This window comes from Pygoscelis adeliae, unplaced genomic scaffold, assembly GCF_000699105.1.
Source record: "Pygoscelis adeliae isolate BGI_AS28 unplaced genomic scaffold, ASM69910v1 Scaffold83, whole genome shotgun sequence".
Classification (NCBI taxonomy): Eukaryota; Metazoa; Chordata; class Aves; order Sphenisciformes; family Spheniscidae; genus Pygoscelis; species Pygoscelis adeliae.
Genome location: NW_008824467.1, coordinates 2,506,117 through 2,533,264, shown reverse-complemented (window position 1 = coordinate 2,533,264; position 27,148 = coordinate 2,506,117). Strand labels below are relative to the sequence as shown.

Here is a 27,148-nt window from a genome sequence, read left to right as displayed (position 1 = left end):
TAATGGATCAGACTCTAGTTTGTCCTTTTAGGCAGAACTGTTTCTTCCACACACACACATGCAATTAATACTAATATATTTTTAAAGGAGATTTGTGGGTACTTAGCTCTGTGTACCTGCCTGCACAAGAGCCTTACAGAAATCCTATAGCGGCTAAAATTAATTTGTGAACAAGCCAAAACAGGATGATAGCACCTACAGGTGTAAAGGCATACAGAAATGTATGCCAAACACAGGAGGATTCGCCCACTTTTCCTGCAATAGTTATCAATACATGTTCAGGCAGACCATGTTGTCTGGAGTTAGCACTGGGGTCTGAGTTGCTGTCATGTATCTGTCTGCAAGAAAAGCTGGAGCTTGGTTTGCAGTCTGCAATGTTGTTCCTCACCTGACACTCATTAAACACACTTTTTGGAAATGGTAGAGAATTGCAATAAATTTCAGGACTGTAGATGTGAGGACACACAGCCTGGATTAAAATTCTTGGCTCTGAATATTTCAGATTTCAGATCTGGATCGCAATCTAAGCAGACAGTCATTGTTGGATTTGCTGTGGCCAGAGTCTCATGTGAGCTGCCAATTGCATTTCCTATCAAAATAACAGAAATTTTATGAAAGCAGTTGTTCAGGATAAATTTTTTGCTGTTCTCCAGAGTGATTTCAGCTGATTTGCTTTTATCTACCTCACACCGTACTCAAACTCTGGGACATGTACTTCAGTGTGCTCTGTGGAGCGACTGAGAGATGAATCTGTGTGTCACCAGCAGACTGAAAAGATTCATCTCACCTTCCCACTTTACTCACTGGTAGGCTTATACATGTGAAAAAGCAAACTGGCAGAGGAGAACCGTGTGGTACAGTATCTAACACGCTGTCAGAGGAACAAACAGTGCCGTGGTGAAGGCTCTCTCTGCCTCCCTGATATGAAGCCCCACTCCTGCTGCTGGGAAACACAGGAATATCAAGATCAATACACAGCTGCTGGAGGCTGTAAGACCTCAAGTACGCAAACCAGCAGTTAAAACCTCAGCTGGTCTTTGCAGATCCACTCTGATGGATCATGGTATTGAAATCACTTCAGTCTAAGCCAGAGCATCCTGAATTGCTTTAATTTCTACTAGCTTTTGATGGCCCCCTCTGGGGTCATTATTCTATTAGGATTGAACTTTCTAGCACACATGCTCGCTGCCCTGGTATGTACTGTACAAATTACATCATTCAGCCAATGCTTCAGGAATTATTAGTCACTGACTTCTAGTGCAGTTCTTTAGAGCTAACCACCTATTTTTGAGTAACCTAATTAAAAAACTTGTTAAGGATTTCTTCCAACTCCATGTGGACAACACTCGCATCCTGGCCCTGTCCCATTCATTAGTAAGAACAAGAACTGAAACATGATGCTGCTGCTGCTGCTGTCAAACCAATGCATCACCTCTTTTTGGCTAAAAAGAACTGGGTTTGTTCAGCCTTGAGAAAGGAAGGCTGAAGGGAGATTTGACTGCTGTCTACAGCTACCTAATGGGAGGATGTAGAGAAAGTGGAGCCAGACCCTTCCCAAAACTAGACAGGGGTAGGAGAAAAGACAAAAGATACAAGCTGGAACATGGGAAATTTCAACTAGGTATAATAAAGGCAATTTTCACCGTGAAGGTGGTGAAATATTGGAACAGAGGCCTAGACAGGTGTGGGATTTCCATCCTCGAAGATATTTAAAACCCAGGTGGACACAGCCCTGAGCAACCTCATCTGATCAAACCTTCTTTGAGCTGGATGTTGGACTATAGACCTCCACAGGTCTCTTCCAGCAGAAATTATTCTGTGATTCTAAGAGCAAAACAAGGAGGTGGATTTAATAAAATATGGCTGAGGGTACATGTTTCTCACCTTCCTAAGTTGTCTACTGAAAAGTCTCCTCAGGACTATGTCTCATCTGCCCTATTCCAAGTCTGTATAAAATCTCAAGACAATCACAGAACTAGATTAAAATGTCGAAGTGCCCATAACTCTAAGTGACTTTACTTCCCTTTCATGCTGGATACAAATACAAAATGCACTTCCAGGTTTGGCTTCTGTATACAGTTTCTGGCAAGGGAAGTCCTGCCTTACAAACCTCTTGACAGTAAAGGCATCAATAAGCATATGGAAAAGGATGATTCAACCAGATCACCCCTATGATATTGTCTACTTGGCTTTCCAAAAGGCTTTTGACGGGGACCTTCACCACGCCTTTTAAAGAAACTCACCAGCATAAAAACACATACAGGAAAAATAACTGGCTAAAATCCAGGAAGTTAAAGGTAGAAATAAAAGGGCTGTTCTACAGTGGAAAGATAGATACAAATCTCTACAACTATAAAGGATATATTAGAAATAGAAAAGGTTCAGAGAAGAATGGCAAGGATGATTAATAGGTTCCATATAGGAAAAATAAAAAAAAAAAAGAAATTAGGCTGGGAGTCTTTAGTGTGGAAAAAAGGTAGCTTAAGGTGGAATACGTTAAAGCCTATAAAATCACGAGAGGTATAGGGGGGAGATGACTAGGGAAGAAATTGTTTGCTGTTATTTCCAGTACAAGAATCCAGGGTCATCAAATAAACATAAGAAGGACTGCATCCAGGACACAAAGAGGGTCTTTATGCAATGAACTTTGCATGTGGGAAACTCCTTGGCAAAAGAGGACACTGTGGATAGAACAAGTTTATACTGAATTCAAGAGGAGATTGAACAAGCACTTCGGGAAAAAAAAAAGTTTGTCAATTATTGCATAGAAAAACCACAATAGAAAAACCCCTGGATGAAAATTGTCAGAAGATGGGCATTTGCTTGTGGCCACTACTGATGACTGAGCTAGCCGGAAAGTGGTTGGGTTTATGTTCTTTGACCTTCCTTTACCCAGAGTACAGAGAAGAGTGTTGAGTGAGTAGATCCCCACACCATGCTTGAGTGCAGCTGGCTCACCCATGGCCATTGGCTTTCCTGCCTCCTGATTAATTCTCCAGCACTTTGAACTCCCGGGATGGCCGATGTATGTATGTCCTCCCGAGCAATGTAAGCACGTCTGGAGGCTGCCGCATGAATCTTGGCCATGAAGCTAAATCTCAGCAGACCTGAGATGGCGGCAGTGGGAAAGTGAAGCCACTGGAGGCCTCTGGTATGTGGCCTAAACCTTCCTATGGCAAGAGCAGCTGGATTTCCAAGAGCATTCAGGCTCTTTGAAGGAATCTCAAAATGTGTTTCACAAGATAGTTCCCAGATGCCTAACTCCCCTTGATTGCAGTGCAATAGCACTTCTGAAAATACATAAGACACCTATCTACATCTTTAGGTGCTTAAATCTCTCTAGAGTGCTGACCCTGTGCCCTCCAGAATTTAAAAATAACTTTGCCTAATTGGACACCTACTTGACCCCGTGTGGTTTGAGGCCTGCTCCATCTGCATAGGCTGACAGGGCAAATGAAAATATATTAATCTGAAGTGAAAAGCACTTATTGCAGATGGAGTGGGATCCCTTGAGGTACATTTCTGATCCCAAAGTTATGGACAGGCACAGCAATTTTAATATTAATACCATGCTTTAAATAATAGAGAAGCTGCGATATTATCAATTTATGGCCTAACAAAATACGAATCACACTGTTATATGCCAGATTAAATGACTGCAGTCTATAACTTTTCACAGTTCTCTATTACAACAATACTACAGTGGTAAATACTATTAAACAGGAAATTGCTATATGTGGGGTTTTTTTTCCTCAACACAACAAAAGAGAAAGAAAGGAAGAAGGAAAATGACGGGGACAGGTCTCTGTAAGTGTGTTTATGCAGCATTGAGCTGAGCAGGCTGCAAGCTTTGGTGGGCAGGGTAAAATAATTTAAACTCCAAACAAAAGAGCTCAGAAGGACAAAGACAGAGCAGGAGGTGTGTCAGACAACAGTATTACACTCACTGTGTGTGCACATGTGCCGAAGGTCTATCTGATCACCAGATGATCTCGCACGTATGCATATTTATCTAAGCGTTCCACTATTTTTTTCTCTGAGAGCAGTTTTGTTATCAGACATAGGCATTCCCATGTTTAGCACATTCAGGATTCATTCCCATGTCTTTGTTACTTTTTTCCTTTGTTTTTTCCATTGCAGTATGAGGTACTGTAAGCACATTTTTTTGGCTCCTGATTAGGCGGAGAGATCTTCTTGTCCAATTCAAGGACGCATTCACTCACATTTTCAAAGCAGATGATTAGCTGTCCCAGGCTTTGCCAAGACAGTGGGAGTTGCATAGCTAAATCCTTGTGCAGGTCTTTGAAATTATTCCTCGTGATAACTAATTGCAGCAGCTGACCTTCCCAGTTTCACATCCGTCCACAGTTTCCGAGCAACAGTGCAATGCACCACCTACTATGACAGTTATCCAGTGGCCATTATTTGCAAAACTGCACAAAAAAAATTTTTTGTCCTCTGTACTTTAAACTCAAAAGCGGGTAAACAGATAATGTTGTGATCCTGATTCTAATCCTGCTCATCTGACCTCAGTGGTAGCGCAGAGCTTTAGGATGTTGCTACTCCCCGCTGCCCTCCTTACCTTTTAAACAAAAATATCATGCCCATATGAGAAGTAGCCAGCCAGCCAGGTGGTGCGGCTGTGTCTCCAGTCTCCCCCGTTGGGGTCAGTGCAGTCTGGGGCAGACATGGGGCAGTTCTGTGCCACGCTGCAATGCCTGTCCCCAGCATGATGGACACATTCAGCCATGAGGCAAGCAGGGCACACGTGGCAACAGCATCCTAAAGCCCCAGAATTAAAATTGCCACAGCTCTTCCCCCTGCCTCCTGAGGCTACAGCTCGGGAGCAGCAGGAGATTCAGAGGAAACTCTCCTGTTGCTCTCCCAGCTGCCACAGAGGTAGCCTGCAGCCCACTTGAAGGGCTTCTTTGGGGTACAGTAATTATTAGCTGTATGTTTACTGGATCACTTCAAATGGAAACAGCATGTCTTCAGCAACACTACAAAGGGCATTTGATTAGCAGTGGAGATGAGCCTGTACCAAAAACTCGGATTCAGAAAGTTCATGTTCAGCCTTTGTGGCTGTAACCCTGCTCAAGTCAGGATGTACTCTTCCCCCAACTATTTATTTAGCTGAAACACATGAAACTCTTGTTAGTGCAGCTAGGGTTGAATATTTCCTTTTTCTCTGTTCCAAGAGAAGCATTGTTCTACAAGAAGAAACAGCTTGTGTCTAAAAGTAAATAGGTTAGCAAAATATGGGCAATAGGAGCACTCTTCCCATAGAGAACAGCTCATTCGTTTGGGTGGTTAAATAAGAAAATAGGAGCCTGACTTCAGGTGCCCAAATTTGAAAGTGTTGGCCTATGTTCCTGAACTGAGTCCTCTCATGCCCTAATTCAAGTCATATCAACCTTTCTGTACAGCAGACTGGTGAATCCTAAAAACAAACAAAATCACCACTGCAACTTCAGTGATAGTTACCTGAGCTCAGCACTGTGGTGCAGGTATGTTCTTTGCTTGGTATTTCCTAACACTAAATGTGTTTGTGCATGAAAGGGAGAAAAGATCCCTGGCAGCCACGCCAACCTCATTTGAACATTAGATTATTCACTTTCCCAACTAATCAATAATTGTTATAATTAAAATTGATAGCTGCAAATAACATGACAGAGTGCTGCTGCCAGAATACTGATTGTGTATTTGGCTTGGAAAGATAGGCAGTAGCATGGAACACTTATTTTCCAATTTGCTTTTAGCTGTGTGCAAATTGCTTTAGCTGTATCCAGCTGATTTAGACCTTGCCTGGAGGTACACTAGATTAATTGGGAGCCACACATTCATTGCTTACAGAATGGACTCTGTAATTGGTGAAATTTGTTAGTGCCAGTTATAAAATAACTATATAGTTCTGCTTTTTAGTTGTCCTTTCATTACTTTTTCAGGAAAGGGAAAAAACAATTAGAACCTTTTAGACGATCAAGATTGCTTTTAAGTCTTTATGTAAAACCACCAGTGTGACTACAGTCAATATTTTATGCAAGCAAACATTAGTGTGAATATGGTATCGATTTTTTTTCAAAACTGAAAAGCTCTTCAGCATACACAAAAGGGATTTTTTTTTGTCCTTGTTGTGACTGAACTTTAGATAATGAAACCATTATGTTGTTACTACCCAGAGCTTTCAAAAATAACTTTGTTTTTTTGTATCTTAACTAGCCTATTATTAAACTGTAGAAAAATTCATTGTTGTTTGTTGGTGCCCAAATGCATTAGAAAAAGATTATGGCCATAGCTTTTCTTAAATCCAGGCTCCTTTTTTGCCTATGTGTATATAACAGGGACACGTAAAGCCTACAGCTAAATACATAAACATAATGGACTACTTCCAAGTTATACATTCTTGTGATTATTGATGGAGTCAAGAGCCACGACCTAGGCTTATTTCAGTTTCCCTTGTTCATAGCTTTACCCTAAAAATGAAAAAATTATAAACCAGTTAGTTTTCTTTACAACAGCTATGATGCCGGAGATGTTCTGTGTCTTACTTGTGCTGCAGGGTACAATGCAAGAGACTGGAGTAATTTCACAGAGAGGGTCCATGCCTGGCCCTGAACACACCCCATCTTTGTGAGGGGACAAGATGCTGTTATGCCCACTGCCACCTTTAAGGTTTTTGACTGCTCAGGATACACACCCCACAAGGCCACGCAGAGGACACCCTTGCACGGCTCTCATTTACAGTTCCTTTGATCACACATGCGTATAACCTTTGCCTTGCACACAACATTTGAGCCCGTTGACCAGCTGCAATTAAACTAGATACTCCAAAGACACTCTATAATTTCACAAGTAGTAGTAAGCAGGCAAAGAAGAGACAGCCTGTTAGTGGCCTCATTTAGGAAAAAATTAAGAAGTTCACACTTCATCGAACATCTGAGAGTCTAAACAGGTAAGAAAGCCATTGAAAACTGGTCTTTATTAGCAGCACTGGTCACAGAACTATTTGTTGTTCTTCAAGTCTCTTTTCCTTGGTGATTAGATAGCAATTTGCTTTTTGATGCTGTCAGAAGATATGGGTAATTCAACTGTTGATTCAAGTAGAGCATCTGACCTTGATGCTATCACTAGGGACTAATGGATAGTAAATATAAAAAGCGAGCCAGGGGCAAAGCATAATCTAAAAAGGGGTGGGGGGTGTGAAAGGGAGATGGGGAAGTGGTCTGCACCCCTCACTGCCCTTAGCTACCCTGATAAAACCTTCTCCTGAAACCAGTGTCATGTGTTTGCTTTACAGATTTCACACAGAGATTTTCAATTCTCATCCTACCAATCATTGTATACTAGTCAAATGAGCTTTAGTGTGAGTTAAAGGGGTAATTGTATTATTGATAAATGTTGTCTCCATGAAATCAGTGACTTGTTTTGAAATGTTTTCCTTTGGATCTGCTACCAGATGCTGCCAAGAATCTGAATGATCTGTGAATGAATTTTGTCCTTTTAAAGAAATAGGGGAAAAAAAACCCTGTCAAAGTTGAATTCCTGGAAGCTATTTTTGCCTTTCAAATGAACAAGATTTAAAAAAAAACAAAACAACAAAACATTACTAAATATATGTGGCGCTTAATGTGAAAGTCTAGCACCAATTTTGAATTTATGAACATATGAAATACCGCATCCTGAAGATTCAGTTGAGACATCATCTAAGCTACATGGGAAGTGCTGATGTCTAAAAGTATAGCAGCCAAAACAAAAGCATCTAGTAAGGACAGAACTATCATGTCGCATGATGGAAATATCCTTCTTACAGAGAAAAATATTCAAGATGGCTTCTTAAACATGTATCAGCCAATTAATGAGGAGATATGGGTCCTTTGTACAGGTGAGTAGTAATCTAATACTGCCATTTAACGGGCCCCAAAAGAATGTAAGAATCTATCTACTTAATGACAACAAACAATGGAAGAGAACAGGACAAAAGGTTTCAACTTACTGCCATGAGAGGAAGTGTAAATGGAGACACACACTTCTGGTTTGCCACATATGGTCTCCTGGCCGATAATTTTCTACTCTGCAATAAAGTTCTCTTTCTCTATGAACAAGGGACTCCTCTTTTCTCCTGTCTTCACATGGCAGACAGAAAAGACTGGTTCTTGGAGTATAGCAGTGGGAAGCAAGTGAAATCATGTTCCCTTGAGGTAGGGGAGTTGTGGGTAATGGGACAGGTGTAGTGCCTTCTAAAGACAAAGTTGTCAAGGCCATGCTTGAGCTTTAAGGCTGCCTCATGCTTTATCCTGTCTCATCTTCTGTAAGTTGCTCAGATGTAATAAGTAACTCTCACCACTCTTTGGATCACCCTGTCTCTTGATGCTGCAGACCTATGCCAGTGAAGAAAGCAGAGCATACTGAGATGGCAGCTCATAAGCCAGCAGCATGTGATCCAGTAGCAAGCACCCGAGTGCTTCAGAACAGTCAGATCCGCTCCGAGAGCATTTGCTCCACGTTAGCTGCATAAAGAAGATCCACCTGTCCAGTGCCAGAGCTTTCTTTACTAGGAGATGTTGCAGTCCCCAGTATCAGTGTCTGGGGACTCACCTGCACTTGCTCAGTGACTTATGTGATGCCGCTGTTCCTTGTGCTGCTTAGGTGACCTTGCTGGACCCATGACTCTCCAAATCCCTGTATTTCAGTACAGAGCTCAGCACTGGAGTTTTCAGAGCAGACTCAGAAGTTTTCAGCCAGGTCACTTTTATGTCAAAGCCTCCTATCCTCCCTACCCGTCAGGGCCAGCTTTAATCATTCCCTCCCCTTTCTGTATACATCTTGAATGATTTACCAGACCCATACACTGGCATATACATATTGCTCGTCTTTAATAAAACAGAATTTTAGTGTATCCACAACTTAGGAGAATTAACCCTTTTACAAGCTGGCCAGGTTTTAAAAGCTCGTGACCTAGTGTCAGGCACAGCGATAAAAGTCCAAAGCTGAGCAGCCCTTAGTACCCTAGAGAGCTATTTTATTGCCAGTGGGCTACAAAAGAAACCCCTAAGCAGATTAATATCAAATCATGCATATAGCATTTATGTGTGACCCTCTAACTAAGGAGAGAGGGAGTACATGGGCATCTCAGAGGAACTTGCATGTGCATGTACTCAAGGAAGAAGAGCTATACTGACTAGCAATTACTGCTCTGCCTCAAGCGACCAAATCCTTATCTGAGTTGCAGAAGCAGAACCCACATAAGCCTAATGAGAGATGCACTAGCATAAGAAACAGCGGTCTCTGTCTTGCTATTTTTAGTGTTTCCCTTCTTTAACAGTTTCTTCTGCACCTTGTTTTTTTAGGGAAGTAACTCCAATAATGGGGAAAGACTTTTGGCAGATAAAAGGGAAAGTGGTCAGCTGGTTTCAACAAAGCCACAAGCCATTTACAGAGGCTGAGGATTTAGAAAATTCTCTATTAAAGGAAGCCAGCTTCTTTCCAAGTGGGAAGATCATGAATTAGCACAGCAGATATTTGTGGCAAAGCTTGGTATTAAATTGTTACGTTCCAATGTACAGCATGGGGAGACATACTGTGTCATTGACATTTTAATGACCTTTTCTGTCTGGAGCTCTGCTTAAAAATCAGTGGCTTGATGAGGCTCATCACTGCAAACAGTTAAATTGACTTAGTGACAGGGCTGGGGAAAGGTGTGGACAAAAGGAGACTGTAAAAGCCTTGCTCTGTCACGTGTAAGCAATGGAAAAGCAGAAACTTCAACTGTCCCAGTGGTCCATCTAGCCCTTGATCTGGTTCCTCCCAGTCTCTTCTGGGGAACACAGAGTCCCAAAGGAAGGAGGCAGTCATGTTTCTGAAGCAGCCAGCAGACCTGACCACTGCTGAATAGGGACCTTATCAAGGAGAAACCTGTTCTGGGTAAGGAAGGTGCCTGGTTTGAGCACATGTAAGGAGTGCCGGCTCCTTTTAAAGCTAATTGCAAATCTTGTCCCTTTCAGTCACCCACTTTGGATGGGGACTGGAAAAAATTCCCCTCTCCCCTCAAATTATTTCTAGTGTCACCTGGACTCTCAAACAGAAGTTCATATTGTCGAGGAAAAAGGGGAAAAAATTAAGGAAAAAAAAAAAGGACTGTTTTTTCATGGCAGCCTGTTAACTATGCAGGAGGTTCTTCAAACAGAAAACTCAAGGGCTTTTTATTCCACATCTCATTTCCACTATTCTGTAAGAGTTGGATTTGAAACATATAAAGACAAAATTCCTCTTTCACCTTTCATTTGTCTAATTAAGAAAATATTAATAAGGGTCTTACTGAAGCCCCTTCCCTGCACACCATTCTATTAGAAGCAGCCTAAATCCGAGTCCTGCGAGAGCAGAAACTGCACATCCTTGTTCACAATTGTGAGAGCACAGCCAGGGCTGGGGAATCCTGGGGGCTGGCAGGTCACATCCCGCTGACCCCAGCAAGGGAGCAAGACAACTGGGGTACAGCCCCAGCCCAGGGCATCAGGTGGCCCTGGGGCTGGGATGGACAGCTGCAGGCTGAGCTGAAATGGAGTCCTGGGCCCCTGAGCTTGGGTGGGAGGAGGCTCCATGGGAGGCTGGGCAGGGCCAGCAAGGCTTGGTAGTGCCCCCAGGGCCTTGAAAACAATTAAGAGAACTGCAGCCATTTACCTGTCAAGATGTATGCCTTAAAATTAGTCTCCTGTATTAAGAGTTTAAACAGACTTTCAGAGAATCTTTGCTTCCTGATCTAGCTCTTTTTTTAGCAGGCATGTTCAGTTTCATGAAGAAATCCTGCAGTGTTATAGAATCATAGAATCATTAAAGGTTGGAAGAGACCTCCAAGATCATCGAGTCCAACCATCAACCCAACAACACCATGCCCACTAAACCATGTCCCTAAGCGCCTCATCTACCCGCCTTTTAAATACTTCCAGGGATGGTGACTCAACTACTTCCCTGGGCAGCCTGTTCCAATGTTTAACTACTCTTTCAGTAAAGAAATTTTTCCTCACATCCAATCTAAACCTCCCCTGGCGCAACTTGAGGCCATTTCCTCTCGTCCTTTCGCCAGTTACTTGGGAGAAGAGACCAACACCCACCTCACTACAACCTCCTTTCAGGTAGTTGTAGAGAGCAATGAGGTCTCCCCTCAGCCTCCTTTTCTCTAGGCTAAACAACCCCAGCTCCCTCAGCCGCTCCTCATAAGACTTGTTCTCCAGACCCCTCACCAACCTTATGCTCAAAGCAATAAGCAAGCACTACTCTACCATCAGCAAACTCACATGATGGAAATCATGTGATTAACATACGCCATTATACCATCCAAAATGACTGCAGAATGCTGTTGAAACGACTAAGAGGCTACTAGAACTGAACTACAGGTACCAGCTTGGTCTGCAGGAGTTCATTTGTCTGTAACAAAATCTTCTTTCAAAATCCCCAGAGCACTTCCTCTCTAATATTATGGTGGAGAATAAAAAGTTTTCTGCATGATAAATATTGTCAGGCTGCAAGTAATAATTACCTTTGCTAAATCCTTAAGTTTGCTGATTTATCAGTCCAGACAAGAAGTTTCAGAGTTGCTACTGAGGTTGAAAGCACTATTTAGCATATGCTGCACAAAAATTACTAACAGCCGGTGTGAGGATTTTAATGGTGTCTACCTTCCCACCACTGCAACATGTGTAACTTCAGCCGATGTCTCCTCTCCTGAATGAAAACCTCTTGCTTTCTTGGTAAAAGTTAACAGTAAGATTCCCTCAAAAAAATCTTACAGCAAAGGCTGAAGCTATGAGAACTTAGGAAATACTGACCTAAGAAAAAAAACATCAAGGAGAACTGTAGTTCACAGTAATGCTATATTTAGTACAGAAAGCTAGGTAAAGGGCTAAAACGGAAACAAATGAAGAAAACAGAACTCTTTTCCTAAAGCAGAACAAAGCTGGTTCATTAAGTAATGACTGTATGTCTCCAGTTCCCTCTGATAGAAGGAGATACAGCTTCAGACTTCCTATGTGGGGTTGGTATCATTCCCAATTTTTGAGGCGTTAGATGGTTTCAAAATACCTTTTAAAACTGTAATGGTTTTTGTCAGTTATCTTAAGCTCCTTGTTAGTAATGGTCTGCTCTAGCTACTCATGGCATCTTGTGCTATCATCTATGAGATGCTATAGCTATTATTCAGAGGGAACTATAAATATGAACTATGCTGTATGAATTTGAAGTGAGACATGTTCTCTGTCCCAAACACTTTTGGCTGAAGAGAGACAGAATACATTAATACAGAAAAAAAACACAGGTCAAAGGAGGGAGTGTGGTAAAAGGAAAGAGCGAACTAATAAAGGGCTGAGATCACAAATGTATGCAGAAGGTTTTTAGCTGCAAAAACAGAGTTTTGATAATATCAAATGGATGTAAGAGGGCTTATTAAGTGGGCAACTGGGGTAGAGAGGGGAGAGAAGAAAGGAGTAGTAAGAGAGTGTGGCCAGCAAATATTAGAGTGAGATTCTGAGGCAGAAAGATGAGGACAGTACATTTGTCAGTTGTGATAGTGACAAGACTGTGATGCCAGAAGGAAATACGAACTAGATTCCCTGCTTGACTCTTTCACTGGTTCCCTGAGAAAAGCTAGGGTGGAGAGCTGCAGAAGGGCACTGTGATGTTCTTTGCTTAAGCCAGTTTTTGTGCTATCAACAATCCCTGGTGTGTTTTAGGATGGATTTAGGGGTTCTCTAACTTCATGACCTTTGGGGGCACTTGTCCTGCCAGCACTTGCCAGAGTGACAAGCAGGACTAATGACCCAATGGTTAAGCCCAACCAATGCACTTTTCAGAAGCAAGGAGGGGATGACACAGCACAGAATTAGCTCTGTGACTTCTCAGGTGTTCCCTAAGGCCACCAGGGAATCTAAAATTACAAAACTGGAGCAATGTTACTCCTAGCCCCCATTTTCACCAGCTCTAGTCTACCCCTAGTAGCCAGCCAGCTCAGTCAGTTAGACCCCTGTCCTATTTCAGCCTCTAGAGATACAGTTTAGATTACAGATTGCTCAAAAAACCCCCAACCCCTTCACATCCGTTTTTTCCCAGTGCAAGCACCACAGGCAGTAGCTCCCTGGTGGGATTTTTTGGGTCTGTGTGATGGGCTCCCACTGACAGACCTTTCATTTCTCTAGTGGCATTCCATGGACAGGCTAGAAACGCAAAGAAATAAATGCAATGCATAAACCTTTGCAAGACAACCAGCAACATCTGGATGAACGATAGGAGCAGGCTCACTGATCACTGCTGCTAGAAGAGCAGAGTGATAGAGGTGTCAGTTGGAGGTAACAAAAGGTACAAGCCCTTCTTGTGGAAAACAGAGTGCAAATATATCTGCATCATGCTGCTTCAGCTGCCCCTTTCCAGTGACCAGACTCTGCAGCTCTTTGTTCCCAGGTTTGTAAATTGTCTTCCTTGTATTACTGCTTCAGTTTGCTCATCCTTTGGATGCTCACACAGTGGTGATATGACCATAGCAGCTGCATGTCAATGCTCGGACATGTGGGTGGATACCTTTTGGCTTTGGGGAGTGTTGAACCAGGGAGTCACGCTCACTGTTGCACAGCCTTTAAGGAGGTCAACATGGCAAGTGTTAAACCAAAAGGAAAGCTATAAAGATAGAGGGAAGACAATAACCCTAAGTGGAGGAAGACGATAAATGGCAATGGATGTTATCCCCTCTCACAGACTTCAAGGATATAATAAAGCTATATAACATTAATTATAATTTTAACTGTTGCTTACCCTGTATCAATCAGAGTAATTCATTCCAGCTACTTACGACACTCAATCTTAAACCACGCTAAATCACAATCACCAATAGTGTGAATTTATAAGATCTGTTTTGCTGCAGAAGCGTTAATGGTCTAGGCTGAAAAAAAATCAATGATACATTTCAATACAAAAGCCATCTGAGCCTTTACTATAGAAGTAATAAGGCATTTATTATTTCAAGAGCCCTGCATTCACAATATCCCCTTTCCAAAGAAAACACCCCTTCCTTCCCATTTTTATGAGGCTAATTTGTAGTATGTCACCACTGTGAGACTTCTGAATGCGTTCAAACAAGACAATAAGAGTAAGCCACAGATGAATGATGTGTAGTAAAAATCAATAAACCTTATAACTAGTCACTAAGGGAACTGATTTTATGCCTATAAAAATAAAACAATTATAGCAATATTAATGGCAGATTCATCATAGTAATATAAAACGTCCAAGTGTGCTTGTCTGTTGGGAATCTTTAATTCATCCTTCTGTATTAAGTATTCACAAGGTAGAAGAAATGGAACCGACTTCAAGAACAAGCTTTAACTTGTAGTAATTCACCCTGTCAAAAAAACAAACACAAAAACAAAACAAACAGTAAAACTTTAAAAACAGTTTTGACAATCAATATAACTGGGATATGCAGGAAAGGACAAAAGTTAAAGCCTCAAAAACCTGACCGGTAAATCTGATTTTTTTTTCATGTCATGATTAGCGATTTCATATTACTGTGTACTGTGTTAACCGCACTGTAACAAAACAGGTTGTATAGCCACATAAAATACTGATTTTGTGGTAATGCAGGTTAAGCACAGCAAGGGACTTTTTTTTTTTTTAATCAACAAGTCCTCTGTTTTTAGGCATCTATTGATTTGGGGGGGCGGGCAATACAGATATAATAGAAAAAATTTGCCTATAATTTATAGCACACAGAGCTGCTCTAAAACAGGTATTAGAGATTTAATTTCCACTAATACCATCCAAGGTGTTACTATGGGCCTTTTCGAGCCTATCAGGGTCAACTGAAAGAGGTCCACTGCCATCTGGCTTGGACCCGCATCGCCCGCTGGGAGGGGATGACACCACAGGCCCAGCGGGGAGGCACGGGATGGCTGCAGGTGCACACCAGTAACTGAGCCCCAGGGAGAACCCCTGGGGACACAGACTAGTTAGTAGCTGTGTGTAAGCTGCAGCCTCTGCTATCTACACCTATGACACATCTTTCAACGTGGCCCATAGGCACCAACAAAGTACAAAAACAACTTTTTTTCTGTATTCTGATTGCCAAATTATTTAAGGCAGGTATAAAAATGAAAGCATTTGATATACATTTTACGTAAAACAAACTAGATTACAGCATAAAACAAGTAACCAGGCAATGGCATTAAAGTCTCTCTTCTAAAACGGGGTAATTGTAAACATTAAAAAATGACTGCAGGACTATTCAAGTAATAGAACAATCACAAATGTCTTCTGGTATGCAGGCTATTAGGTTATCTGCCATTCAAGATTATCAAAAAGACATTTCATTATTCACAGATGCTCATTATCTCCATTTAAAATCTATACATTATATACAACACAGTTTTTGTGGTACTAGAATCCCCATGCCTTCCAAAGGTATATTTTTCACAATACACAATTACAATGAAACAGTGAATACAGTAACATTTTACACTGATGCATCTTAATAGGAGCCACCAAATAGACGTCTACATTGTACCAAAGTGTCATCACAGTTAGCCTCTCTGAGAGCTTGTGGGAAATATCAGAAGGGTATGCAAGGTTCAGGCACACTGATACATAACATTATCTATTTACAATTGGAAAGAAAAAAAAAAGAGGAGAAAAAAAAGGAAGAGGAGAAAAGAAACAAACAGCCTTTTGCAGTTAACGCTTTCTAAACATGACAAATACATATCTCCTTTTACTGTGTGGTTCGCAACTTAGCAGCAGACCCTGTGTGCGAGCCTTGGTACTGATACAAAAAAAGTAAAGAATATATATATATTTTTATATATATATGTATATATATATATATACGCATATATATATATATATAAAAACAGAAGTCTAATTACAGCAACATTTGTTACTCTGTGATAAAATCTGCAATTTACAAAAATGAAATGACTGGTTTTTGCCTGCCATTAAGGCATTTCAAATTAACACCATGGAACTGATGTCTGTAATAAAGCGCTTCCTCATGTGATCCAGTCACATGACAATGTACATCTCCAAACTCATCATTCTCTGAAAAGAGAAAGAAGAATGTTTTAGTATGCAGTATCCTTTCCTCCTAGGTTTTTTCTGCAGCTCAGATACACCATGAAATGAAATCTGCACAGTACTCTCAATCCCAAGAAGGAAAGACAGCAAGCCATCTCATCGTCCCTCCCTTGTCAGGAGCAACATCCTAACAAGTAACCTGTGCCGGGATTTATCTTCTGGGTTCTGACACCCTAGCATCCATCAGCTCTTTCAGGGCTGCAAACCTTTCTCACTCAAATAATTCCAGCTAAGAGCCTTACACGGTCGCTTGTTTTCAGAGTCAGCTTTCAGAAAGACACCCATAACCATGGAACGTTGCAGCACTATTTAATACATTAAACTCTGAGGCTTAACATGGCAGCGATGAAAGAAACCCTAATGTTAAGGATGCTTTGGGTTTTTGACTTGAGATGGGATCATTATAATACAGAAGAGCCTCTTTCCTCTTGGAAGAGTCAGGATGATGGTTGAAGAGTAAATTCTAGTAAATAACCGAGAGGCAAATGTGTGGAATGGGTATGTAACTTCAACACAATGTCACCTCAACGGACTCTCAAGCAAACCTCTCTGAAAGCAAAATCAGCAAACCAGGCAGACTTGCAGAATAGATAAAATACTAAGTTTTCCTGGTAGTACATGGATTTAACTGAACATGAACTTTAAACCCCTTTTATAAAGAATCTGGATCTTAAATTCTATTTCCTAATCACTTGTTTTATCTTAATACCAATCCTTAAAACATAGTCTATGGAAAAGCTCAAAAGACAGACTACTTGTTCCTTCTTAATGATCTATGTTACAGTTAAAGGACACAACTAAGGACAAAATGTCACCATAAAGAGAATAAAACTACAATTAACCCAAAGTCCCAAGTTTTTCTTCATCCTTAAAAACTGTGTCATACAAGGAACTGCAGACTGTCATACTATAAAATCTATGATTTGCTTTCTCCTCTCTATGTTAAGAAATACAATTTAAGATTTACTGGCTATTTACCTTCTTTGTGCAGGAAACATACCAGATGCAGATGCCTGCGCAGCCACCTGCTGAGTGGCAACAAGGGCAGCAGAGGTCAATCCTGAGGGAAAGAAGAAACAAAGGAATGTTGATGTACTTCTGGTTTTAATGGATTTTTGTGCTCAGAGAAATGTTAGGAAGCACCCCTAAGGCAAACAGACAAAAAACCCCACCATCAGAAAATGGTGGGGTTTTAATACTACATAAATGGCAAATAATTCAGGCTACAGTGTCAAGACAGTCTGCCCAGTATGACCAGTATGCCTTCAGATAGTAAACTGAATTGTCCTTGATAGATATTTTACAAGAAAACACAGCATTCCTACTTATTGTATTCCTTTCCAAGTACTGCACTGCATGATGCTAAGTGGTTTGTATGAGTTCCTGAATAGGAAGCTCAGTAGAAATAATAGGTACCAGGAAACAACAAGAATCAAAAGTCACAGTGAATTACAAAAACGACATGCCAGCTGCTCATAATACAATACTTCCGTAATAACTTATCATTTTTACAGTTTTCCTACTGAACAAGCATAATGCATCCCAAAAGGCATATGGAATCACTGAATCAAACTGAGAAATGTCAAGACTTTTACACAGGAAAAATAACTGCTGAGGCACCCAGTGAACATAATGAATTAATGTCATTTAGCCACCAATTGTGATAGCGTGTACTTTGCTGCATGGGAGGAAATCTCCTTTTAATTCAGCTAGAGTCCAGGGTTACAGAAAAACAGCCAAAGACTGGTATAAAACCTAGGGAGAATGAATCCTATCTCACTGTGCTGCTTTTTCCCTGACTGCAACTTTGTGCACTGCATTTGCCAAAATACAAAGAGTCCTCTTTCAGATGGTCAAATTGTAATAAGCTCAAACCCTTGTGACTGCAATGCCTTGTACATAAAATACGTTCAGTATAAAAAGCTTTTGTCTTTGCTACACTTCTTCCACTGCTTACACAACCCTAATTATACAAAAAGGAGGTTGTTTGGTTTGGTTTTTTTACTGCCTTTCATCGTGTTAATGTCAGTTTGTAGTAGGAATCAAAACATTCACATGAATGACAGCCTAACTGGTACATCTTTAATAATGCTCTAACACCCAGTTTTGGAAACTAAACTTGGTATTTCTCAGGCATGAAGCTATTCATTTGTTGTTAGTCCATGCTGTGAATTTTCAAGCCTTATTCCTAAATTTAAAGCACTTGATTTAACAAGGGGATCTCTATTCAAAATGCTTCACATAGGCATGATTTCCGGTGTCAAGGTAACAACTCCATGAGGCAAGCTAATCCCACCATTGGAAATCTTCTGCTCACCTTGAAATGGGTCATATTGTCCAGGTATAAGGGGGTAACCCATTCCAACATGTGTGTGATGGTGTGTATGGAGATGCCGCTGGCTAAAAGGAGAATGACGGTCTCGTTCCCTTTCTGCTTCCCGTTCACGCTCAGCTGCTGATTTTTCCACAGGCTAGTAACAGAAAGTGAAAGAAAACTGATGTGAGAATTTTAAAAGTGACAATATCACAAAAAACCCACACTTGCCATTACCTGGCAACAACCTTTTGAATTCAAATGATGAAGCAGATTTTTTCTGAAGAGCTATCTCTACTGGATTATTTGTACTTGATTCTAATCTAAAGCTGGTGTATCTGGCTAATGGAAGATTTTCCAAGGCACAGAGATTTTGATGCAACACACTGCAGCTTGAAGCCACAATGATGACTCCTTTAAGCTTTGCTGACTTGCCAATGCCTGAACAACCTCGCTGAGCTGCTGAAAGCTGATGTAAATGAATCCTCAGCCCTCTCTAATGCACTCTGAGGATCAAGCCTGCCTGAATAGCAAGAAAGACCTTTTAAAAATAGAATCAGATTCAGTGACTTGCTCACAATTAAAACTAGCACCAACTTATCTGAAAGTAAAATAACAGTATTTGCTCCAATGCGGAAATCTTCAGAAATGGGAGCTGGTAATCTGCTATTTGGAAGATGTGGCTTCTTGGGAAATATAGGGAGGGGCTATTACCAAACCCCAGAGCCCAACTTCTCATTTCATTATCTGTTTCCAAACAGGAGCTTCCTGTTTAACTGCAATAAACTGTGCACCAGGAGGTATCTCTGAATCTATGTTTCTATATGAGTCCATTCATTTAAGACAGGAAGACTCTCAGCACAGAACTGTGTTATATGTGTCACTTCCAGTTTATGCCATGGAAACATGCTGACTATAAATTGCTTTTATTTTAAGCAGTACTAAAAAGAAGAATCATTCATTCAGAGCTTGATGCCAGATTGTGTGCTTCTTAAAATTATGTTCTCTACCCATCCCCATATGTACCACTCTTCAATAACAACAGATGAAGCCTTACAACAGGGGACTTGCTGCGATACTGGCTGGCATGCTGCTGGAGCAAATCCAGTGCTTTGGACTCAGTGGTTGATTTCGCATTGATGCTTGGGCTGGTATTGACTTTCTCCGCCTCTTCTCTCCCTGACATCTTCCCATAAACTGGATAATGAAATCCTGGAGAGAGATAGGCCCCTGCAGGTAAACAATAAATACCACATCAAGTTACTGTTTTTACATTTTGGTTATATCAGGGTGGGAGGAGGGGATGCCAGGACAGAGGATAACATCAGAAATGGATCAAACGGCATCTTTGCTCTTCAATTTCTTCACCTAATTTACCCTGATGAATGGAGGTTATAAAGAGGGTTGAGCTGATAGCCATTTCAGACATTTATGGGTCCTCTTTAAGTGAAAGGAATAGTAACTATAATGGTTCTGACAGTAAGTGCTTAGAATATTTTTATAGGCAATAAACTATCTGTCAGTCTAACAGCAATAGCAGACTGTCAAGGGTTGAGAAAACTAGCTGGGAACTGTGACAGTTCATAAAAGGAACATCTTGTATTAAATCAGTTTCATCTACAGAACTTTCCCTAGTGGAAGCACAAGCAAAACAAATGTTACCCAGGAAGCTTCTAATTTACCCTAGCTACTAACAAAAATATTAAAATGCAAGCTTTACTGCACTTTGAGGGTGTAAGTCTTAACTCGCGTGCAAGGCAAATTTCAGAATACATACCAGGATAGCTGTGCATTAGGACAGGAGAGACTGCGCGATAGGCTGGATGGTTGGGATCGTACATCTGTGGATAAGGATAAGCATGCAAGTACTGGATATATGACTGATGCTGACTCATTGGTGAGGAAACTGCTACTCTAGCACCCCGAGAGTCCTTCCAATTTACAGGAGTCTTTCGATCATCATTTTTTATCTTGCTCTCATCCACTGATTGAGAATCAGAACGCTTGACCTCTTTAGGCTCCTCTTTAATGCTTGCTAATGAGACAGGAAGGTTAGGCAGGGAACTTTCCTTGTTAGGTGTTTTTCTAGGGCTGTCTTCTTTTAACTTTTTCTCACGATCAAGTTCTTCTGATTTTTGCTGATCAAGGTATTTGGGCTGATAGACATAATGATGCCATGTTCGTGAATCTGGATCCTAATACGGAGGAGAAAAAAAATTTTGTTCTGAACTTAGATGTTGAAATAAGATTGTTATTGAAATAAGATTGTTATTGATATTTCCCATACTTCAGTTAATGTATTTTTAATAGCTGTTTTAATAACATATCCCTATTACATAGAGGAGGGGTTTGCTTGCTACAGAGTGCCTTGAGCTCAAAGTCAAACCAATATTCCCATGAAGGAGCAAGAGACTATTATCAAAATTAAATTCAATTGCTTCATCTTATATCCTTCTTCAAGCCTTTAACTAGTTTAATCATGAAATACATATGCATTGTACCAAAGTTCTGAGACCACGCTATTCATAAAACATTTTAATTAAAGCCCACAGAGAGATTTTCCCACTAGAGAACAAAAAATATCTGCGAACCACAAAATTAAAGCTGGCTAATGATATGCCAGAGCACTTAGATTACCTGGAACAATGAACCTGAAAAACTGATCTAGCTGGAAAGATGCTAATGCTGCCTCTGATATTACAAACATTCAGGAATTAGTGGAAGTCAGACATTAAGGCAGACTTCTTCAGCTGACAGTCTTATTTCAAGTTTGTGAAGTATTTACAGGATCGGGACCACATGGTTTAAAGAACATGTATAGGATATCAAAAATACATTTTTGCATAATATATTACATGGACCAGTTTATAAACACGTTACAGAATTAGGCAAGCGAGTTCTTTACAAGACTACACCAAATCAGTACTGAGCAGTAACAGGAAGACTATTTTTACTAATACAGGATATGCAATAGCTAATTGTAAACATTGTCTCCAATTGATACACATTTATGGCACATGCAACACAAAATAACCATACAACTAGACGCTTGGACAGTCTGGTTCAAAAACCCATTTGAATCAGCAGAAATCTCCTACTTGTGGCTGTACCATCCCACTTCCTTTAGAGCTCCCTAACTCCCACTCACCTGACCCCCTCGTCCCTTGAAAGACAGCCCGTAAGGGTGAAGTCTGGGATGTACGGTACACCAGAACATGAAAGCATCGAGCATTGAGGCTCCAGTTCACAGCACAGAGACAGTCGCATTGCCTCGAATGAAGGCAATGTGACATCTAGGAAGGTCAGCATGAAGCCACTGGATGAAATTCTGGTTCCACTGAAGTCAATGGCAAAACTGTCACTGACTTCAACGGAGAGAGGATTTCATCCATTGTGTAGGTCTGTAGGGGCTTGAGGTTGGTTGAGGAGAGAAGGGGAACTTAACTGCTTCAAAAAGGTCACCTTGGGTTAAGATAAAGAGCTGAGCTTCAAGCCAACTCTTCAAAGAACCAGCTCACCCATCTTTAGTAAATGCCAACTGTCATTTAACAAAAAAAAGAAACACTTCAAACCATGTTTCAAATCTACTTTAAGTCCTCTCACAATGAAAGCTGCTTATTTTGCCTGAAATTTCTCATTTCTGAACTAAGCAAATTGCTTAGAATTTACATCTAAAAGAGAAATCTAATTCCATTTTATTCATGCATGTAATTTACAATATCCTATTCAGGTCTTAAGCCTGGGTTCTGTCACCACCTTGCTAGATCCTTTTTTTTTTCCCCCCCCCTTTTCAAGCTGCTCAGCTGAAAGGTCTGTTGGTCTGTTCACAGACTACAGTACTATCCAGCATAACAAAAGGATGGCAGAGCTTGTTTGGCTGCAAAGCTAGAAGAACATAGCAGAATCAGGGACAAAATCTCACATGACTTAAGGATAAATCAAGACACTCTTGTTCCGTTTCCTGTGATCTCACCTGTTTAAATCTTGTGGTTGGATCCACTCCCGTTTGCTTCATGGAGTCCATAACAGATTTCATCTCCACAGCCTCCTTTATGAGCTGGTGGTTTTCCATTTGTTTGGCTTTGAAACTGTCAGACTGAAGCTGCTGCTGGTGATTGGAAAGGATCTGTGATTTGTTTGTTTCCTCACCTTTGTTAGGGACTGATGACCCTATTTTAGTGTTATTTTTGCTGGACTCTGGAGTTGAAGGGGCCTTTGAAATAGTGGCAGATGGAATATTCTTCTGCTTGTTGTCATCCTTCCCAATCTCCTTCAAGGAGGGGTCATTCTTCCTTTCACAGTCCCTCCCAGTTTGTGCCATTTTCTGTTCTGCTAGTCTCTGGTCCTCATAGTATTTTTCATACTGCTGCCTGTAAGCAGGGTTAGAGGCCATTAAGGACTTCTGGTCCATATAGAGCCCGTAGGCGTACTGTCCATAATAAAGTGACTGAGCAAGTGCAGGGTGTCTTTGCGTTATTACTGACTGATGTTGTGGCTGCAAATTAGAGGAAGTGCTTTCGCTTTTCTTGGCATCTGACGGTTCTGCCTTCTCTTTCTTTTCAGCCTCTTCCTCAGCCTCTTTTTTGATCTTCAGTCCCTGTGGGGTACTGCTGTTCCCAGGTGCTGGGGCACTGACCTGTCCAGAGTGCATGTAACTTGGGGAATAGTAGGGATCGTAGCCATGGTAATAGGGAGAATGGGACTCTTTCGCTTGAGCCGATTGTGCTGTGGTTGAAGAATGTCCTTTTACAACACCGTCCTTATTAGAAATAATATCCGATGGAGAGCTGGCCTTTGACCTCATGCCCTCTGACCTGCTGTCAGAGCCACCATCATCAGCCGCATCAGAAATATCCGAGTAAGCAGGGCTGTTGGTTTTAGCGGCCGCGCTATCTGCACCGTTTTGTGTCAACACGTGCAGTGGCGCCATGGCAGATTGTCCATTCACCAAAGTGCTGCATTCCATCCTGGAGGCACTCCCTATGGAAGGGCTGGGCGCATTGTCTGTGAACGTGTAAACCTTATCAGCTTCAGCCTTAATACTTGCCATCCTGCTCTCTTGAGACTCTGACAGTCCATTAGCTAGCACTTCATTCTTGTTGAGATGGTCCTTTAAAAAATGTCCAGATAAGTCTTTCCCAGACGCTTTTGAATCCTCCAGCTTTCCCAGCTTAGAATCCACCTTGGGGCTTCCTGTCTCTTTGCTTTCTTTGTCCTTCAGCTTTCGCTTCTCCTTCTTCTTTTTGTCTTTGAGTGATGTGAGAGCTGGGTTTACAGTGCTTGGCTCTCCCATAATTGTGGGCTTTGGTTGAATAGGTTTTAGCGGAGGGCTCTTTGGTGTAGCCTGAACAATAGTAGTTGTTAGAGAGGGCAGTCCCGGTATTGTCCCTGTAGTGGTGGTTGTAAAGGCTGTAGTAGGTATAGCTATTAATTGGGGAGGAGTTGGAGCTGGCGCTGGGGCAATGGGCCTGGCTGTTTTCAGTTTGGAAAGGTTTTTATCCACTTTGCAATTGTTCGCTTTCTTGCCTTTATCACCCAAACTCTTCTTGTCGATTAACCCTTCAGCCTCCAATTTCGGCATTTCGGTTTGCAAACTGCCATCTGCTACCGAGCAATTATCCAGTGTGGCTGCCCTATTAGAAATTACCGGAAGGCTGTTCAATTCACTGTTCAGACCCTTCTTTTTGCCAGAATTCTTGCCAGTTCTGCCATATTAGAAATTACCGGAAGGCTGTTCAATTCACTGTTCAGACCCTTCTTTTTGCCAGAATTCTTGCCAGTTTTGGAACTGATAACTGAACCGGGGCCGTTGCTGGTCAGTTCCCTTTTTCCCTTGGGGGTCCCTGGGGTGGTGATGGAGGAAGGAGATGTCGGTGCTTTTAGTGGATCAAAGCCTGGCAAATTTGTGCTTGGCTCACTGCATTCAAGTGCCACGTTACTCAATGCTTCCTCACAGTCTGAAATTTTGTCTTCACTGTCAGGCTCAAACTCCAGTTTGTTTTCTGGGTCTAAATGTGCATGAGCCTGATGGTATCGTAGTCCATTAATGTGCTTGTATTTTTTGTTGCAGTTGGGGTGAGGACAATCAATCAGCACTGGAGAAGAGCAGCCTTGGTCCAAAAAAGTAGTCTCAGGTTTCCCCTGTGGGGTGGTGGGAGTGCTTCTAGAGTTAGTACGAACACGTTTTCCAGATTTATTGTCCTCCGAACTGGAGTTCAAATCTAGCTCCATTGGAGGCTTAGTTTTCCTCTTGTTTGTGGATGAGGGGCTGGCTTTGACTTCATCTATGGCACAGTTTGGGGGTGTCCTGCGCCCGCTTGAGTTAAGGCTGCCCCTCCTCCCCTTCCCATTGGCACCACCTCGATTCTTATTCTGAAGTCCTCTGGACTCTGCAAAACTCGCATCATTCCCAGGTACAGCTGCAGCTGCAGCGGACCTTGCCCGCTTTCCCCTGCCCCGTCCTCCACGCATTTCCAGGTCACTTGTTGGTGATTCACAAAACCTTCACAAAACAAGAACAGATTTCATCAGTAGGAGCTGTGAACTGAATAAATACCAAATCACCACTTCCCATAACAGAACCTTCATACATGTTAAAGGAAAGATACCCTTCTTCCAAATGAGAATGTTACAGTCTCAAAGGGAAAGTCATTAAAAAAGGACAAAAATGGTAAGAACAAGACCACCTAATTAGAACAATGGAGAGAAAAAATTTCCAAACTTACAGAAATGCATTTTTAAATTAATTGCCCTCTGACTAAATCTCATGTATTTCCCCTTCCCTCTCAAAAACACAAAACAAAAAGAAATAAAACCTCCCACCCTACATTTCAGTGTGGAACAGAGAGTTACTCGTTTCACTGGTGCATGTTTTCAATTATAACCAGTTGTTTTTTATTAATCTTGACAGAGATTGGGGGTGAAAATACAGCAGAGAAAGAACAGACTCAGAATGATTGCCTACCTAGGAGGGGCCCAGTCATGCTTTGTGCAGTCCAGCAGTGTTCCCACATAAGTCTTGTTCCTCCATGTAACATTTACCACTAGGACACCTGCCAGTGGGAGAAAAATCAAGTATTATCACAGTCAGAACAATAATTGGGGTAGGTTTTTTGTTTTGCTCTTTTTTCATTTTTTTCTCTCCTTCCCCACAAAGTAGGAGCTTTATTCTCATTTGCTTTCAAATGCTGTGGTCTATACGCTTCCTCTTTTCTGGTTTCAGTGACTTCAAGTTAAAACCCACAGGAAAGACAGCAAACGACAAAGAACAAGACTGTGTGTGCGCGCGCATGTGTATGTGTGTAAGAGAGTGTGTGCCTGTGTGTCTGCGTGTGTAATCAAGATACAGCTGACAGAAGGAAATGGGTTTTGCCATGTCCTGCTGTAAAACAGCAACACTCACCTCTTAATTTTGCTATTATTGCACATAATTGCTTTCACTTGGCAGCCAGCCAGCATAAACTAAGCACCAGTTACAGTGTTTAAATCGGTAGGTGACTGAGAAGAATCTGCTTTCCTTTGAACAATATGATAATGATGCTTCTGTTTATTTTAAATTGCATATATCCAAACACACAAACACACATACACATGTATGCATTACAAGTTTTGTTCAGCAGATATAGATGGAAACATATATTATTTGCCTTGCTTTTTCTTCTGTGGAAGGCGAGGGACTAAACATGAAATTGCAACCATACAGTAAAGCTAAGAGGAATGACAATATAGATACACAGAAAGAGCGATCCTTTAAAAAACGTACCATAATTTAATTGCTTTTCCACTTATGACTTTTATTACATGTAAAGCTATCTGCCCACCTAAAGCAGACTTCTAATTTTGGTTTATTGGCATTATCCCTGTCAAACGTGTGCACGGTAAGGATATCCTAAGTAACAATAAAATAAATGTGGGGGATGTCATTCAAGTGTTTTCAGGTTGCCCTCAAACACTTCTTCACATAATTTATCATCGTGTTTATGGACTAGCCCACATAATGACCCCTTCAATTCATTAATGTCTGCAGGTAAACACAAGGTAGTATTATTGAACCAGCCATCTCTTCTCATTAGAACGTACACTGGAATAAAAACCATATTTTACCTAGCACAGAAAGGCACGATGCAAGATGTTTCCAATTTATGAGAGGCGTGAAGACACCAACTTGCAGCTGCCAGCCTCGTGACTTGTTTTCCCCCTACACTTCCCTTGTTCTGGCCGTAGCGTTTCGGTAACGGATATAATAACGGCATTGTGCCAGAGTGTTTCCAGCCGGTCTTTCCGCTTTTGTCTTACCGGTGCGATTTCTAATTCTGCACTAAAGCGATCCCTCTCTGCTGCACCAAGGTAAAGCAAACACGCAACCAGCCGCCGACTTCCCCGGGGGCCTTTTAACAGCGGGGAAGCGTTTGAAGTGTCGTTAGCGGAAGTACCGGGGAAGAAGGGATTTCCTTGAAAATTCTCTGTGGCAGATTTGAAAATTATTCCCCATATGGTTTTAAGTTGCCGCTATGATAAGGCGACTAGAATTTGGTACGCTGGGGCGAACTGGTCTGAAGGATGAAAGATAGACAGCTCTCCCAGCCAGGGTCAGAGCCAGGCTTCGAATACCTAGAAGGATTACGGTTAAATGGCTATGCCGTATTTTTACGACCTACGCAAACTCGGCGGCCTGGAAAAAAAACACACACAGTTCACCCTCGCCCCCGCCGAACGAGAACCACCGCC

The 27,148-nt window shown here is 41.5% G+C and overlaps 1 protein-coding gene across 1 annotated transcript in view; it reads right to left on the bottom strand.

The window, feature by feature from the left end:
- Nucleotides 1-17,081: 17,081 nt before the first annotated feature.
- Nucleotides 17,082-27,148, bottom strand: part of ZNF608 (zinc finger protein 608) — an 82,790-nt gene continuing 72,723 nt past the window's right edge. The window contains exons 3-9 of the mRNA XM_009321100.1: nucleotides 25,386-25,473; nucleotides 24,132-24,923; nucleotides 22,395-24,054; nucleotides 20,199-20,616; nucleotides 19,479-19,651; nucleotides 18,425-18,578; nucleotides 17,082-17,167 (exon numbers count right to left, since the gene is read on the bottom strand). Of these exons, the coding sequence (XP_009319375.1) occupies nucleotides 17,082-17,167; nucleotides 18,425-18,578; nucleotides 19,479-19,651; nucleotides 20,199-20,616; nucleotides 22,395-24,054; nucleotides 24,132-24,923; nucleotides 25,386-25,473 (3,371 nt within the window). The remainder of the gene's footprint in view (nucleotides 17,168-18,424; nucleotides 18,579-19,478; nucleotides 19,652-20,198; nucleotides 20,617-22,394; nucleotides 24,055-24,131; nucleotides 24,924-25,385; nucleotides 25,474-27,148) is intronic.